At 37.5% G+C, this 17,897-nt stretch overlaps 1 protein-coding gene across 3 annotated transcripts in view; it reads right to left on the bottom strand.

Annotated features, from left to right (window-relative positions):
* The window catches only part of ADAM2 (ADAM metallopeptidase domain 2), a 68,701-nt gene extending 63,986 nt beyond the window's left edge, over positions 1–4,715 (bottom strand). For 2 of the 3 annotated variants that reach the window (XM_060182117.1, XM_060182124.1), the window contains exons 1-3: positions 4,627–4,715; positions 4,018–4,094; positions 2,554–2,609 (exon numbers count right to left, since the gene is read on the bottom strand). In XM_060182117.1, the coding sequence (XP_060038100.1) occupies positions 2,554–2,609; positions 4,018–4,094; positions 4,627–4,681 (188 nt within the window). In that variant the 5' untranslated portion in view covers positions 4,682–4,715. The remainder of the gene's footprint in view (positions 1–2,553; positions 2,610–4,017; positions 4,095–4,626) is intronic. The other variant, XM_060182133.1, reaches the window with a different exon arrangement.
* Between the last annotated feature and the right edge of the window lie 13,182 nt (positions 4,716–17,897).

Below are 17,897 nucleotides of genomic sequence, written 5' to 3'. Positions count from 1 at the left end.
TACTTTCTGCTCTCTCTCATAAAAAGATATCTAGGCTGGGCAGATGTCTCAATGGTACATGAAACCCAGGGTTCAACTTCTGATGCCACATTAAAAAATAATTTATAGTCTGGGAAATAGCTTATCTGGTAAAGTATACACTTTGCCATGCAAACACCATATGGAAGAATCATGCCTTATACTATGGTGGATCTGTTATGAGAAGTATCTCCTTCCAGTTTTCTCTCTCTCCCTTTCTGTTTCTTTCCATCTGATATTAAAAAGAAAAATAAAAGAGCTGGGCAGTAGCGCAGTGGGTTAAGCGCCTGTGGCACAAAGTGTAAGGACCAGGGAAGGATCCCAGTTTGAGCCTCTGGCTCCCCACCTGCAGGAGAGTTGCTTCACAAGTGGTGAAGTAGGTCTGCAGGTGTCTATCTTTCTCTCCTCCCCTCTGTCTTCCCCTCCTCTCTCCATTTCTCTCTGTCCTATCCAACAATAACAACATCAATCACAACTACAATAATAACTACAACAATAAAAAACAACTAGGGCAACAAAAGGGAACAAATAAATAAATATTTAAAAAAGAAGAAAAATAAAATCTCCAAAAGACTTTTATGCCTGGTGCCCTGAGGTCACAGTTTCAATCCCCAGTACCACCACAAGCCACAGCGCAGCAAATCCATAACTATTATCATAACCAATTGTGAAAGCAAAAAATCTTTTCATTAACATTAGAAACAAAACTAGATTATTCACTCACATGACCTCTGTTTAATCTAGTATTAATGTTTTAACTAGAGATATCAAATAAAGATATATAAATCATTCTATTGCAAAAGAAATGAAACCATCATAGCCTATGAATGGTATGATATGAAAGAAGTCCTATTTTTAAGCAAAACACAACTCATTTCAGGCAAATCACTACACCATGGTGCCAGAGATTGGACCTGGGATCACCTAGACTCAGACATAAAAAGTTGTTGCATAAACTATTATAATTCCTCAGCCCCAAAATTAATGATGAAATCATTGAAGATGAAGAACCAACAGGAACCTGAATGTTTCTGTTCCTCATAAGCACAGACAGACTGCATCTGTCTGAGAATAACCATCTTTGAAACAGTGTTAAAGAGTTTAGTGTTTCTGTACGTAAAAGTAAAAAAGAGTAGCAAAACCTGAGAATGTAGCTGCACCAGAAACACTGCTGAGTTCGGAGACCCAAAGTTTAGATGGGCATTAGCAGGTGGTGAGTCTTTCTCCCACTCCAGGGTAATTTAGGCTCAGCCTAATTATTAGGGAAGAACAAGGGCAAGGGGTGGACAGACTTCCAAGTGTCCAGAAAAGACCACCTGCACTTGGTTGAACCTTAGAGGTAAAGTGCTACTCACAAGACCTATAGCTCTGACCTCAGTAGGTCTTACATCCATTTTTTTCAGACAGAGGCAGAGACAGAGAGAAAGAGGAAGAGAAAGACATCAGAGCATCAAATCTTTATCCAAATACAGAGGCTGATGGGTTGTAACCTGGGTTGCATGCACGACAAAGAAGGCACACTACACAGGTCTGCTATTTTTTGCTCCCCCCCCATTATATTTAGAAACATATTATCATTGGAGACAGGACTATTAAATTATGACTTATTCTTAATTTTTTTCATGGGAGAGAAAAATAAAGATATACAGCAATATTCAGCTCTACAACATGGTAGTTCAGAGATTTTACCGCTGGGACATTAGGCATGAAAATGTTACGTAGGGGCTCAGGCGGTAGCGCAGCAGGTTAAGCGCCCATCGTGCAAAGCACAAGGACCAGCATCAGGATAGTAGTTTGAGGACCCGGCTCCCCACCTGCAAGGGGTCGCTTCACAACTAGTCAAACAGGTCTGCAGGGGTCTATCTTTCTCTCCCACTCTCTGTCTTCTCCTCCCCTCTCCATTTCTCTCTGTCCTATCCAACAACAACGACATCAATAACAACAATAGCAATAATAACCGCCACCACAACAAAAAACAAGGGCAACAAAAAGGAAAAAAAATAGCCTCTAGGCGCAGTGGATTCGCGGTGCAGGCTCTGAACCCCAGCAATAACCCTGGAGAAAAAGGAAAAAGAAAGCATTATGTACTTTCATTTACTGTCTCCCAGTTATGTCTGGATATTTTTTTTTACACCTTAGTATGAAGTACTTGTTCTTTCAAAATTCATCAAATATGGCATTGAGTTTAATTAATTACAGCCATCTTCTAAACCCTTAGTAGATTCTAAAATATGCAAATCATTTGCTTAGTACCATAGTTCGTTGCACAAATATTGTTGGCTATAAAGGAAATTAAAAACAAATCATATTGATAAAAATAGATCAACTTTGTCCTCTGTAAAACCATATGATAGTCAAAGAGAAATTGGGTGCTAATGAGGAGAGAGAATGAAGTCAGAGACTATGGATTCAAATTCTACTTTTTTTAAGTATAAAAGAAGCGAAAAATTAGTAACATCTAGGATGTTTACAAATACAGAATAAATACATTACAAATAATGTACATGATATGTTAAAATAATATAGATCACCTACTTTTGTATTAGAGTCACAGTATACATTTTCCCATCAATTGCAATGTTGTAGGAGATCTGGCAGATTGTTATAGTTATAAGATAAAAAAGGAAAACAATGTTAGGAGGGAAAAATATATCTTTATATTAACTATCTAAAGTGTAGAAAACCAGCCTAAAGAAAACCGTTTCTGTAAATGGATCTTCTTAACATTCATTTATTTTAATGATACTTGCAATTAAAACATTGAATTTTATAGCAAAACTATTAACAAATATTAGGAAATTTTTATTAACATTTGAACAACTTAGTATCTTCAAATTAATTCAGAGAGTCTTGATATTCAATATTATTGGGCATTCCAGTTCAAAGGCTTTGATTACTCTCAATATACTTAGGGTTTTTTTTTCAATTCATCTTTTTTAAATTACTTGATGAGCCTTTTCTATCTTTGTTAGATTCATTTATATTTTCTGCAGTGCATATTGCCTTTATAATATTTCATTTTAAAAACACTTGAAAGTAGTTTTTTTCTATCAGCTCTCTTTAGGTACAAATAATAAAATTAAGAAATACCACTAGGTGCTAAATAGTAAAGAAATGACATGTTTTCCAGTTTTTCATCTATAAAAACTGTATTTCTACATAAGATTTCAATACATTGTATGCTTTAGTCTTCACATTTTTCCTAGTAAAATATATTTGTATTATCCACTGTAAAAAAATATTTCAATTAAAATTTTTGCTTGTTAGAATAGAATGTAAAATTGGTTTTATATTTTTATCTTGTTTTCAGAAAATTGATTAAATGATTGTATAATCTAAAATATTCTCTAGATTATTTTAGACTTCAGATATACTAATTTCAATTGTTAATATATCATTATTAGTGTATTATTTCTTCTTTTACAATATATCATACCCAACTTTAGCTTTTGTGATTTCTCTTATTAAGTTGCACGGACTATTATTTTCAAGAGACAGACTATATATTATTAATGCACATCCCTGTGTTTTTTCGATCTCAAGAGAAAATTGTCTAATGTTCCTATACAATTAAAAACAGTATAAATATAAATTTTATATAATTATACAAAAATTATTTTATGTAATTAACCTCTATAAACTATAATTGTTTTTAATTGTATAGGAACATTAAAGAAAATTATGTTAATATGCATAGAAAATTTCTTTCAAATAATGATTGTCATTCCATGCAAAAAAAATGCAAAACTAACATCAATAATTCTTTTAAATATAGTTTGGCAGGTAAATGAACTGAGAATATATAAATGGTTCAGGTGAATCAAGAGTGAAACAAATACAAAAGATGGAACTTGGAGCTTTGATTGATTATAAGTGTAACTGCACTACACTTTTGTGAAAATCCTCATTTGCTCGGCATGCATGGAGGGATAAAGCTGGGTTATTTCCTAATGACAGATATATTCTCTAGATTTTTAAGTCTTGAAAAATATTAATTACTTGTGATTCAACTCCGTCAGTTGTTACCGACTTTATTTTCTTTGGTACAGTGATTTGCACCCGTAGTCTTTCACTATCTGCAAAGTACAAAATGTCTTATTAGAGTAACGCTTGTTTCCTCATATTGTTCATAATGTTCCTTATTTCCTCATATAAATTCATAATGTTCCTTATTTCCTCGTATAAAGTCATAATGTTCCGTACAGCAATTCTTATTTTCACTTTTCTTTAATATCCCAGTCCCGACTTCCTTCTAGAATTTCAAGGCATTTAAAGAGAAGAAGATATATTGCTTTAGCACTTGGGTAAACCCTGAGTCGAAAGACTGTCTGGCAGGTACATTAAAAAAAATTTAAAGAAATTCTTCTTATTTTTCTAAGCTACCTAGTCCAGAATGTTGAAAATGCAAAGTAGGAAGGACATTCTTGCTGTGTTCACTTTAGTAGTGCCATTCCCCATGTTTCTTAAGCAACCAAGACAAAACCAGAGAGCCAGCAGGAACTCCAGGAGGATTCTGACTAGCAAGACTGGCAAGTTAGGACTAAGCTTCCTCTGAGAGCTGGAGCTCGCATTCCCAAGAGGGGAGAGGAGGGGGTTTTCTTTACATACTGTACTCTGCCTGGAGTCCCGCGAGTCCCATGCTCAGCAGCAGAAGGCACCACATAGCTGGAGGTCCTAGAAACAGGCCAGGATGAAGGCGGTTGGCTAGTGTGGATGGGGCAGTTGGGCTCGAGGAGACCCCTGAGGTGCGCGCGAGCCTAGGAGCTTAGGAAGCAGCTACTATGAGAACAAGGGAGAGTCACAAGGCAGAGGGTAAATCTATGCGCAGGCTCTAGGCTTCCACTTGCTTTGACTTCTGTGAGGCTAAAATCAAAACCAGCAACATCAACAACAACCAAGCAGAATCAATTTGAAAAGGCAGAGTTGAGGGAATGCCCAAGGAACATTTTTATTTATTTATTTATTTTAAAAAGGAGACATTAACGAAACCATAGGACAAGAGGGGTACAACTCTACGCAATTCCCACCACCAGATCTCCGTATCCCATCCCCTCCCCTGATAGCTTTCCTATTCTTTATCCCTCTGGGAGTATGAACCCAAGGTCATTGTGAGATGCAGAAGGTGGAAGGTCTGTCTTCTGCAATTGCTTCCCCACTGAACATGGGCACTGACAGGTCCATCCATACTTCCAGCCTGCCTCTCTCTTTCCCTAGTAGGGTGGGGCTCTGGGGAAGTCCAACTCCAGATCACAAGGAACAGTCATTTACACACCTTAAGTAAACCTTTAGTTGCCTTTAAACACCTACTCCAGATCCTGAGTTTACAGCTCAATTAACATGCAAATGAACAAAAACTAATTTAGATAAAATCTAGAACCTTATCAAAAGTTAAAGAAAAACACACACAAACAAAAAAGGCTCTAGTTGACCCCTAACAATCATTACCTGTAACAACATGTGTTAGATTTATTTTCTTTTTCTATTTTTTCCTTTCTTTTTGATAGGACAGAGAGAAATTCTGATGAGCAGGTGGAAAGATAGAGAGAAAGACACCTGCATCTCTGCTTCACTACTAATGAAGCTTACCTCTGCTTGTGGGAACTGAGGTCTCAAAGTCAGGGCCCCTTCACATGGCATTGTGTGCACTGCCTGCGAGTCTATTATAGGTTAGATTTTTGGACTTTATGTCAATCAAATCAACCATGATATACCCTTTTGTGTGTTTTTAAATATGATTTTTAAAATATGCTTTTTATATCCATTCCTGGCCTACATACTAATTGTTTCATTTTCTACTCCATTGGTTTCTACTATGCATGGAATGCACAGAACATCTATTTTTCCATTGTATAGCTTATTAATACCTGGTTCTTTTATAGCTGCAGCCATTAAAAAATGTGTAGGTTTTTATATCTTGTACTACTAACGTTAATTAGTGAATATATGTAGTCATTTCTTTTGTCTAGATTTTAAGAATAGAGTTGCTGGCATGGGGTATGTTTTAGTTGACAGTTCCAAAACATTTTCAACCTTTTAATTCCATATATATTTTCAGTCCCACCTTAAATATGTGAGGCTTTTTCTTCACATCAATGTTTATGTTTTAATTTTTTATTTCATTTTAGTGGGTCTGAAATCCCTCTATTCTAAATATAATTTATGTTGTCAATGTATTTTGATTATATTGGTTAATGAATGTTATAATAATTACATGATTATTGACTATCTATTTTTAGTCTGCCTATATTATTTATAGTTTTTTTCTTTTTCAAATAATTTTACTGAGGGAATAATTGTTTACAATACAGTAGTAGAGTTGTTCTCGTCTATGTGTGATAGATGTCTGCACATTATTCTCACCCACAAATATGTTCTTTCCGTCTGCTGTGTACTGACCTCCTTAGACCCTCCTATTTCTATTTTTTCCAGAGCAACACTTATGTTTGATTTATGATGGTACTGGGATAGGATATGGAACTTCAGGCCTTCAGGTATGAAAGTATTTTTGCGTGACCACTATGCTATCCCTCCTCTTCTTTAATTTATCTTTATTTAAGGAAAAACTGTATTACAAAATTATATAGGGTTTAGAGGTATATTTTCAAACATGTTCAAAATGCATGCTGTCTACTCTCATCATTAAAATGACAATAAAATTTGTATTTTCGGATGCCCTCCACCCTTTAACCCACACCCAATATTGTTAATGTCTATTCTGCAGTCATAGTCTTAATATTTGCTTTTATTGTGCTTTGTTACCTTTTTTCCCTTTGTATATTATGTAAAATGAGATTATTCAGTATTTATCTTTCTCTATCTGATTTATTTCTCTTAGTATGATCTTCTCCAGCTTCAACCATGGTGTTGCAATTGACAAGATTCCATCTCTCCTTATGACTGAGTATTTGACTGAAATATATGACTGAATTATATGACTGAAATAAATGACTTAATTCCATCTCTCCTTATGACTCTCCTATGCTATCTTTTAAAATTCACTTACTAGTTATTGGGCATATGGGTTTTCTCCCTATCAAGGCTATAGTAAATAGTGCTGTAATGTAATGCTGGTGGGCAGATATCATAACTTTTTGTGTTCTTAATACAACTATTCTTAGAAATAGAACACTGGATCAGATAGTAGAGCAGTTCTTTTATTTATTTATTTACTTATTTATTTATATTTTATAATTTTTATTTATAAAAAGGAAACACTGACAAAAACCATAGGATAAGACGGGTAAAACTCCACACAATTCTCGACACTAGAACTCCATATCCCATCCCCTCCCCTGATAGCTTTCCTATTCTTTATCCCTCTGGGAGTATGGACCCAGGGTCCTTATGGGGTGCAGAAGGTGGAAGGTCTGGCTTCTGTAATTGCTTCCCTGCTGAACATGGGTGTTGACAGGTCCACCCATACTCCCAGCCTGTCTCTTTCCCTAGTGTGGAAGGGCTCTGGGGAAGTGGGGCTTCAGGACACACTGGTAGTGTTGTCTATCCAGGGAAGTCAGGTTGGCATCATGTTAGCATCAGGAACCTGGTGGCTGAAAAAAGAGTTAAGTTATAAAGCCAAACAAATTGTTGACTAATCATGAACCTAAAGGCTGGAATGGTTCAGATGAACAGTTAGGGATCTTTGTTTTGTAGATAGTTAGTTGGCTTATTTTAGTTATATTTCAAAGGGTCCATGACTATATTAGTGGTTTTTTGTTTGTTTGTTTTTTTCTGAGCCTGGCATCTGATATGCAGGTGGATCCAAGTTATTGTCTGGGGAGATGATGTCATGGCTAGAAAAAGGACCAGAAAGCTGGATCAGAGAAGAGAGTGGCTCCCAAATATGGGAAAGGTGTATCAATATGGTTGACTACAACCCCCACTGATTTGATCTTATCTGGGACCCATATTCAGCTTAGGAATCTATGTGACCTCTGCATCTCTGTAGATCTGAGTCACATTAAGAAGCTGCCTCAATTTCAGAATCCATCTTCCTCAGGTGGAAGATAGAGTATGTTGTCCAGCCTCCCTTCAGAGGATGGTATATTCTCTACTGTGGTTGATCCATGTGGAGGGCAAGGTCTTTTTAAAAATTTTTTATTTATAAAAAGGAAATATTGACAAAAACATAGGATAAGAGGGGTACAGCTTCACACAATTCCCACCACCAGACCTCCATATACCATCCCCTCCATTGATAGCTTTCCTATTCTTTAACCCTCTGGGACTATGGACCCAAGATCATTGTGGAATGCAGAAGGCTGAAGGTCTGGCTTCTGTAATTGCTTCCCCACTGAGCATGGGCGTTGACAGGTTGATCCATACCCCCAGCCTGTCTCTCTCTCTTTCCCTAATGGGGAAGGGCTCTGAGGAAGCAGAGCTCCAAGGTACATTGGTAGGGTTTTCTGCCCAGGGAAGTGTGGTCACATCCTGCTAGCATCTGGAACCTGGTGGCTGAAAATATGTTAATATACAAAGCTAAACAAATTGTTGAACAATCATGGATCTAAAGGCTGGAATAGTGCAGATGAAGTGTTGGGGTTCCTCCATTTTGTTGATAGCTAGTGGGCATATTTTAGTTATATTTCAAAGGGCCTGTAGCTATACTAGTTTTTTTTTTTTTTTTTGCCTGAGCCTGAAATCTGATATGCAGGTAGATCCTAATTATTGTCTGGGGAAATGATGTCATGGCTAGGAAAAGGACCAGAAAGCTGAATCAGGGAAGAGAGCAGCTCCCTAATATCAGAAAGGTGTATAATTATTACTGTTAACCCCATGGATTTGATGTGATCTGGGGTCCATATTCAGCTTAGGAGCCTGTGTGACCTCTGCATCCTGTAGATTTGAGCTCACATTCTGTGGTCATGAGTAAGAACATTCCATGCTGCCCCAGTATTGACCCATCTTCCTCAGGTGTAGCATAAGAGTATGTTGTCCAACTTCCCTTCAGAGGATGGAACATTCTCTATTATTGTTGATCCAGGTTGAGGGCAAGGTCCTATGTGGGCCCACAAAGGGGTCTATTTTGTTGTTCCTGATAGAGATAGATATGACTGGTAACAATGGAGAGAGGGATTTATTTGAGTTCTAGGCCCATCATGTCTGTTTGGGAATCTCAGAACTCCCTGATTAGGGCCCCAGCTCTTGGAATGGCCTGAGACTGACCAAAGAGTCATCATTAAAGTATGCCAGTCTCTTGCCCTTTTCAGCTTTTGCAGTCCTTGCTTTGATAAGGTTAGCTTTGGAGTGAGTGAGAAAACTGTAATAGGAAGTAAGTAAGGAGGCGGGATGCATTGGATCGACCTTCTCCTGGTGCATCCCGTGAGTACCCATTCATTGGGGAAACTGACGATCCTTCCTAGCCGACTGAATCCACATGGATCCCAGTCACTTTCAAAGCCAGGAACAAGCAGCTCCTGACATCTTTCAACCTGACGCTGTTGACTGGCTATGGAAGAAGGGCAAACGCTAGAAGAAGAAGAAGAAGAAGAAGAAGAAGAAGAAGAAGAAGAAGAAGAAGAAGAAGAAGAAGAAGAAGAAGAAGAAGAAGAAGAAGAAGAAGAAGAAGAAAAAGAAGAAGAAGAAAAAGAAGAAGAAGAAGAAGAAAAAGAAGAAGAAGAAGAAGAAAAAGAAGAAGAAGAAAAAGAAGAAGAAGAAGAAGAAAAAGAAGAAGAAGAAGGAGAAGAAGAAAGAAGAAGAAGAAGTAAAGGGGGTATCTAAGTCTAAGAGGACACTTTCATTATGAACTTGATACTGACTCCTGAAGACTATTGTGTATTTTTGCTTTCAAGTATATATTTTGCCCTAATTTATGGCTACATCTCAACATATGCTCTATCTCATGGGACCTGGTATATATCTAGGTTTTGGGACTTTGTTAGGAAGTGAACCTCCTGGAATGGAATTAGAGGATACCATGAAAGGAAAGGTGTCACCCGAGTGATGAAGGGTTGGCAATCCATGCCTGCTGTCTCTGTACGCAGTCTGAGGTGAAGCATGCTGAGATGCTACTCGTTGCATTGATTAGGTTGGAATTGGCAGATGCAATATTATTTGGCCTGACTTGGGAGAAGCATGCAGGGAAGTGAGCCTGACCCCAGAGTTTCCAGGATTGGGAGAAACATAGGCTGTATAGAGGAAGCAGGAGATTCCTGTTGTCTTAGGGTTTAAGAAGACAATAGATAGTTACTGCAATAATCACATTGTTTGGCAATTGGGTTAACTTTGAAAAATCCCTTTGTTAGGATTTGCTGTATCATACACACCCTCACCATATTTTATGTCCTTTGACATTGTTTGCATATAGCTATGCCATGGGTTGCTTTTGTTCCCCCTGGACTAAGCTTTTAAGAGAGTCAACAAATCAAAGACTCAGCCTATGTATTAAAAAGACTCAGTCTGTGAGGGCAAGGTCTTATGGGGGCCCACAGAAGGGTCCATTGTTTTGATCCTGATAGAGATGACCAGTAACAATATAGAGAGTCACTTATTCAAGGTTTAGGCCCATCTTATCTTTTTGGGAATCTGGACTCCATGACTAGGTCCTCAGCTGATGGGGTGGCTTGATAGTGACTAAAGAGTCATCTTTAAAGTATGCCAATCTCTTGCCCTTATTCAGCATTTGTAGTCCTTAGTTTGATAAGGTTAGCTTTGGAGTGATTGAGGCAAGTGTAATAGGAAGTACCTGAGAAGGGTATCTAAGTCTAAGTAGACACTATTTCATTATGAGCTTTATGGTGTCTTTTTAGGTCTTTCTACTTGCTCACTGCATATACTGAGTCACTGAGAGTATTGTGCACTTTTGCCTTCAGGTATATATTTTGCCCTAATTTATGGACACATGTGAACATATGCCCTATCTCATGGGACCTGGTCTATATCTAGGTTTTGGGACTTTGTTAGGACGTGAACCACCTGGAATGGAATTAGAGAATCCTATAAAAGGAAAGGTCTTACCTGAGTGAAGAGGCTGAAGAGTTGACTTTCCACTCACGCCTGTTGTCTCTGGACACAATCTGAAGTGAAGCCTGCCTGCTAAGGTGGCATTCCTTGCATTGATTAGGTTGTGATCAGCAGATGCAATATAATTTGGTATGAATTAAGAGAAGTATGTAGGAAAGTGAGCCCCACCCTAGAGGTTCCAGACTGGGGGAAAATAGGCTCTATAGAGGAAGCAGGAGGTTCCTGCTGTTTTAGGGTTTAAGAAGGCAATAGGTACTTATTGCTGTAATCAAATTATTTGGCAATTGGGTTAAGTTTGAAAGTCCTTTTGTTAGTATTTACTGTATCAAACACAACGTCACCATAATTTATGTCCTTGGACATTATTTGTATATAGCTGTGTTTTTATAGAGTGATACCACTGACTGTTTCTGTTCTTCCTGGTCTAAGCTTTTAAGAGAGTCAGCAGTTCAAAGACTCAGCTTATTTTCTGTGCATTAAAAAGTTTGAGACATTCAATCACTTTCCCCCTTTCATATTAATTAAATAATTATTTATATGACTACAAGTTAATACTAGTGTACATAAACACCATTACCACCACCAAAAGACTGTGTCCCATCCCATCCCCATCCCCCCACCCCACTCCGCCTCTCCAGGAAGCCAAACATCCACCCTCACCCACAGTCCAGAGATTTTTACTTTGGTGCCCTACTCCAAACTCAGTCAAATCCTGCTTTGAGTTTACCCTTCTTTTTTTTAAAGTTTATTTATTTATTTTCCCTTTTGTTGCCCTTGTTTTTTATTATTGTTGTAGTTATTATTATTGTTGTTGATGTCATCGTTGTTAGATAGGACAGAGAGAAATGGAGAGGAAGGGAAGACAGAGAGGGGGAGAGAAAGATAGACACTTGCAGACCTGCTTCACCACCTGTGAAGCGACCCCCTTCTGCAAGTGGGGAGCCAGGAACTTAAACTGGGATCCTTAAGCAGGTCCTTGTGCTTGGCACCACATTCGCTTAACCCACTGTGCTACAGCCGGACTCCCTAAGTTACCCTTTCTCTTCTTTCTCAACTGTTTATGAGTGTGATCATCCCATACTCATCTTTGTCTTTCTGACTTAACATAATTCCTTCTAGCTCCATCCAAGATGGGTCAGAGAAGGTGGGTTCATTGTTCTTAATAACTGCCTAGTATTCCATTGTGTATATATACCACAGCTTTCTCAGCCATTCATCTATTTTTGGGCACCTGGGTTGCTTCCAGGTTTTAATTCCTCTCCAAGGGATATACCTCAAGGACTCCATAACACTGAACCAAAAAGATATGTGTACACCTGTGTTCATAGCAGCACAATTTGTAATAGTTTTTTTTTGTTACTGAGGGTGTTAATACTTTACAATGTAATTATTTACGTAGTCATATAATTATTTAATAGGTCCCCAAACTTTTCTTCCTCTCCTCCCCAGAGTCTTTGCTTTGCTTTGGCGTAACACACCAAGTCAGGTCCATGTTTCACTTTGTGCTATCCTTTTCTGTCAGTACTTTATTAAGTTCTGCTAATAAGTGATATCATTTGATATTTGTCCTTCTCTTTTTGACTTATCTTGGTCAACATAATATCTTCAAGTTTTACCCAAGAGGATACAAAGGAAACAACCTCATCACTTCTAATACCAGAGTAGTGGGTCCTGAAATCTATTCCTCTGATCTCTATCTGAGTTTTTTATTCCACTACCACAGAGTTTTGTTTACTATAGCTTTGATTGTTGTGTATACTTGGGAAATTTCATATATTGATTAAGACTCCAATCTTTTTCTTTTAGCACAAGGTATAGATTACTACTTGGAGTCTATCATGACTCCATAAGTTTAGTAGAAGAATAAAATTGAATTTTTGAAACAGAATGTAGTGAAGCTATAGAGTAAGAAAGATAGTCATTTAAACAATGTTAATACTTTCAATCTGAATCTTGTCATAAGCTTTCTCTGTGTCTTCATAATCATATTATTTATCTTGTCTTTTATTATTGCAATGTATACATTAATTATTTTGTATATATGAAAACATACCTGCATTTCTAGAATAAATCCCACTTGATACCTTACAATGTATTTTAATATACAATTAAGTTCAATATGCTACAGTTATATTGAGTATACTTGACTTAGGCTTGTATCTGTAGTTTTCCTTTTTTTATAATATCTGGGTCAGGGCTGGGAAGTGGTAGAATGCAGGACTTGTAATCACAGTCTGTTTCTCATATCTCAGTTTATTGTTGCCTCATTTTCGTTCATAAAATTTTCTCACGTCTTTGCCTACCTTTGTTCTTTTCCTGTGAATTTGGTTTTGACTTGCATCTCTCTAGTGATGAATGATGTCAAGCATCTTTCCGTGTCTTAAATCAGTTAAAATTTTTTCTTTTGAAAAAATATAGTTCATTTTATTATTTATAATTTCTTAATGGTTTTTCATTGTTGGTGTTGAGTTATAAAAGCCCTTTAAGGGACAGGTGGTGGTGCACCTGGTTAAGTGCACACATCACAGTGCACAAGGACCCAGATTCAAGCCCCTGGTCCCCACCTGCAGGGGGAAAGCTTCATGAGTGGTGTTTCTATGTCTCTCTATCTCCCCCTTCCCTCTCAATTTTTTCTGTCTCTATCCAACAACAAATAAATAAATAAAACAAAAAACTATTTAAATATTTTTGAAAACTAGAACCTCATGAGAAAAATGATGTGGATATATTCTCCTAACGTATTGGTTGACTTTTCCTTCTTCTGTTAGTGTCTGATACACACAATAATTGTTTATTAGGACTGGGAGTTGGTGCATCTGGAAGAATAAACACATTGCAATGCACAAGAACCCGAGTTCAAGCCTCCAGTCCCCACCTGCAGGGTGGAAGCTTCGTGAATTGTAAGCAGTTTTTCAGGGATCTCTTTTTCTGCTTCCCTCACTATCTCTCTCTACCCTGTCAATTTCTCTGTGGATATCCAAAATAAATAAATAAGGAAAATATTTGTTTTTTGATAAGTGAACTGAGGGCTTCACACAGGCATAGTACCACTAATTTGCCTCTCTGCTTCAAGTTTGTTTGTTTTTATGTATATAATTAAGAGAGAATGGAGAGAGTGGTGAGATATGCACTGTCTACATAGCTCCCCATGGTATAGCACTTGGTGCTCACACACATTTCTGGGGATTGGACTCCAGCTCACACAGTGATAGATACAGTTTATGCAATGAACTATCTCCTGAGCCCACACTTTTAATTTTAATGAAATCCATTTTTTTTCTTTCACCACTTATGATTTTGGTATTGGTTCATTTTGCTTTTATAGTCTTATTTCTTTATAAGTTTATTATAGTAATGCTTGGAATCTCTATTAATTTTATAATTTTCATTATTTTTGGAATGCTACCATTCTCCTCCTATGATACCATCTTCACATGAAATTTAAAGTTATTTTTTAGACGCTTTGTTTTTCTCTTTTAAAAAATTTTTTGATTATTTATTTATTTTTACCACTGCTCAGGGCACTGATCAGCTCTGGTTTATGGTGGTGCATGGGATTGAACCTGGGACTTTGGAGCATCAGACATGAGAGTCTCTTTGCATAACCATTATTCTATCTACCCCTGTCCAAATTTAAACTTGTTTACTTTTATATTCTACTGTCTATTTTCTTGATTAGACAAGAACATAGATATGCATATATGTGTGTGTTTGAAATCTAGTTTAGTAACATGTAATTAGATGTTTATCTTTTTTTTTTTTCCAGTAGAGGGTGGTGTGACTTTACTTTTTTGGTTATTTCTGATAGTTGTAGGTGCCTGAGGCAACCCAGGGATGTGATTTGCTGATCTTATTTCAGTGGGAAGGGGTGAGCAAAAGAGAATTTCTGGGGAAGACAACATACCCATGTACGGTCTCACTTTTATCCTCCTCATTTGGGTCACAGGTCTTATACTTTGCAGTCTACCTGCTTTAAGGATAGACATTACAAGGCAAATGGTGTATGTGCAGAGAGTTGTAGTTCACAATACTTTGTAGCCTTTCCTGTGGGGTGCCTACCACAAATGGGATACATCAGCTTCACTGCCTTTTGTCATGAGCATAGACCTAAAAATGACCCTGATACTAATTAAATATGGTAGAGAATTCTGCCAATGAAGACAGAGGCTATTTTATAAGTACTGCATTACTCTTTTGTACACACTAGATGGAGATCTAACACCACGTTACACTCTAATAACACATTCTAATCTAAATTACTGAAGTGCTGTTCAAAAAGTCATAATATTTCTGACATCAAATTCTTATAATTACAATTATGTATCCAAATACCTCCTCAGTATAAAACAGGTAGGTGCGCAGGTAAGGCCAAGACAAATGATGTCCTCAGGTTGATGAAACTGATCCGGGCAGAGTTCTGGTCCGGATGGGTCCTGGGTCCGGTCCTGATCTGGTCTGGATCTGGTCCGGGTCTCATCCGGATCTGGTCAAGGTCTGGTGTGGGAACTTGCAGACACCTCAGTGGAGGTCAGTGTGTTGATTGCCATGGGACATGCCTCACGGGGGCTTCTGAATTTACAGACTAGCATGCAGTTCAGAAGTTGCCATCCATGTTCAAAATTCCGGGGCTTTTGTCCCTGAGCTAGACTGGGCTGTGGGTTAGGTCATTTCCAGCCGATGAGAATTGGGGTCTTCGTTACATGTAGATCTAACTTTATCAGGCTATACAGATGTAGGGCCTACCCTGCACAAGACTTTATCTTGTGCTTGTGCTGGTGTATGGGGCATTTCAGAGAACTCAGGGGCCGCTTGGGCTTGCCCTGCATAAGACTTATGCTAGCCTTCAGGGGTATTCCAAAGAATTAAGGGGGCTGCATAAGGGTTGCTCTGCAGGACTTTATCTTATGCCAGTGCAGGGGCAATTCAGGGCATCTATCCTGCATAGGACTTATCTAATGCAGGCCTGCAGGCCTTGGGGGCCAAGGTTCTAAGTTTTATCTTTCACTTTACTTTGTCACTTAAAACTCAAGAGTATTTTAACACTTTAATTTTTAACAATGTTTCATCACTCAAATAATCGCTTTAACATTTCAAACTCAAAATAATATTCTCACACTTGAATATTCACTTTAATTCTAACAAACATTCTAAACTTAAACAACTTATCCTAATATTTCTAACCTATTTAAACATTTCACACTCAAAGGAATACTTTCACATTTAATATTCTCACACTTCTTATATATGTCCTAAGTACACACTTGTTGGTATGCATGAGACCCTTTCTGTTTCATTTGGTTTAAATCCCCCCTGCTTAACACTATTCTATTTACATAACCACTTCATTCTATTTACATAACCACTGATAACAAGTTCCACCCTCCCTCCAGGGCATTTGTGGTTCAGTGATAGGATTCTCGCCTAATCTGCCCCCTCCTTGTCACACTCTGATTTTTACCAGTCACTTTTCTCTCCACTCTCTCTATGTCACATCCTGTTTCCACCCTACTTGGCAAGTATATATAAAGACAGCATTGTGAGTTTTACTGTACCTTGAGTTTAGCTTAGCTCGTCTTAGATTGTGCTGCGTCCTGCATGAATAAAGAGATACTGCCTACAACCAAGCCATGAGTCCCGGGTTGTCTGTTACCCGCCCGTGAAGCCAGCCTGGTGAAAACAACATAACCCATCGAAAACAACACATACTTCTTATTATTGCAAGTACATAATATTGTTTCAAGTACATATTATTGTTTCAAGTACATATTACTTCAAGTACACACTTATATATCCATATTATTTCAAACACACACTTTAGTATTATTCTAAGTTCACATTCCTTATACATTAATATTATTCTATTCTAAGTCTGGGCATAAGTTGCAACAAATTTGTTCAGGAATAATATTCTTGTTCCTGACACCTTTGAATTCAACTGTTCAACAGTATGAACATATATATTGTCTTGATTCACTATACAGGGAACCTTTCAGGGACTGGGTGGTGATTCATCTGGTTGAATGCACAGTGCACAAGGTTTTTAGTTTTTTTTTTTCTTTATTGAGGGGAATAATGGTTTGCAGTCAACAGTAAAATACAGTAGTTTGTATATGTGTAACATTTCTGTTTTCCACATAACAATCTAACCCCCCTTGGTCCTCTTCTGCCAACATGTTCCAGGACCTAAACACTTCCCTTGATCAAGGACCCAGGTTTAAGCCCATTGTCCCCATCTGCCATAGAAAGCTCCACAAGCGGTGAAGGAATACTACAAGTGTTTCTTTCTCTCCCCATTCCCTCTCAATTTTTCTCTGTCTTTATTCAAAATAAATAAATAAATGAAGAGAGAACTCTTGATCTTGATCCTAGCTGGAATAGAGCTACCAGAGCAGTTTCCATAAAACAGAAATAAAAATGGAGGCAGGAACAAGATAATGGCATAAACGGCACAGACTTGTGCTTCCATAAACATAGCTATTTTTTTCTACATCAAATACAATTTATTTATATTTTTACCAAAAATACACATACCTAATCCAACTGGTCACTTAAAATAATCTAAACATATTTACTTACTTAATGTTTCTGCCTGTATTAATTTTTAAACTTTTATTAGTGATTTAATATTGACTTACAAAATTACAAGATAACAGGGATATAACTCTGCACCATTCCCACCACCACAGTTCTGAACCCCCAACCCCTCTATTGTAACCTACATCAGTTCTCTTAAGGTTGTAGATATGGGTTAACTATTAATTCTACAACTATCTATATTTGCCTACCCTCTTTCTCCCACTATGGTCTTATCTTTCTTTCTAAATCATACATACATGTATTATTACATCCAATTGTCCCTCCCCTTTTCCTCCTCTCTCTCTGGGTCCTGGTGGAGTTGAAGTTCAGAGCCCTCTGAACTA

The sequence above is a fragment of the Erinaceus europaeus genome, chromosome 2 (genome assembly GCF_950295315.1).
Source record: "Erinaceus europaeus chromosome 2, mEriEur2.1, whole genome shotgun sequence".
In the NCBI taxonomy this organism is placed as follows: domain Eukaryota; kingdom Metazoa; phylum Chordata; class Mammalia; order Eulipotyphla; family Erinaceidae; genus Erinaceus; species Erinaceus europaeus.
Note: the sequence above shows the minus strand (reverse complement) of the source record. Positions and strands in the feature narration are given on the sequence as shown.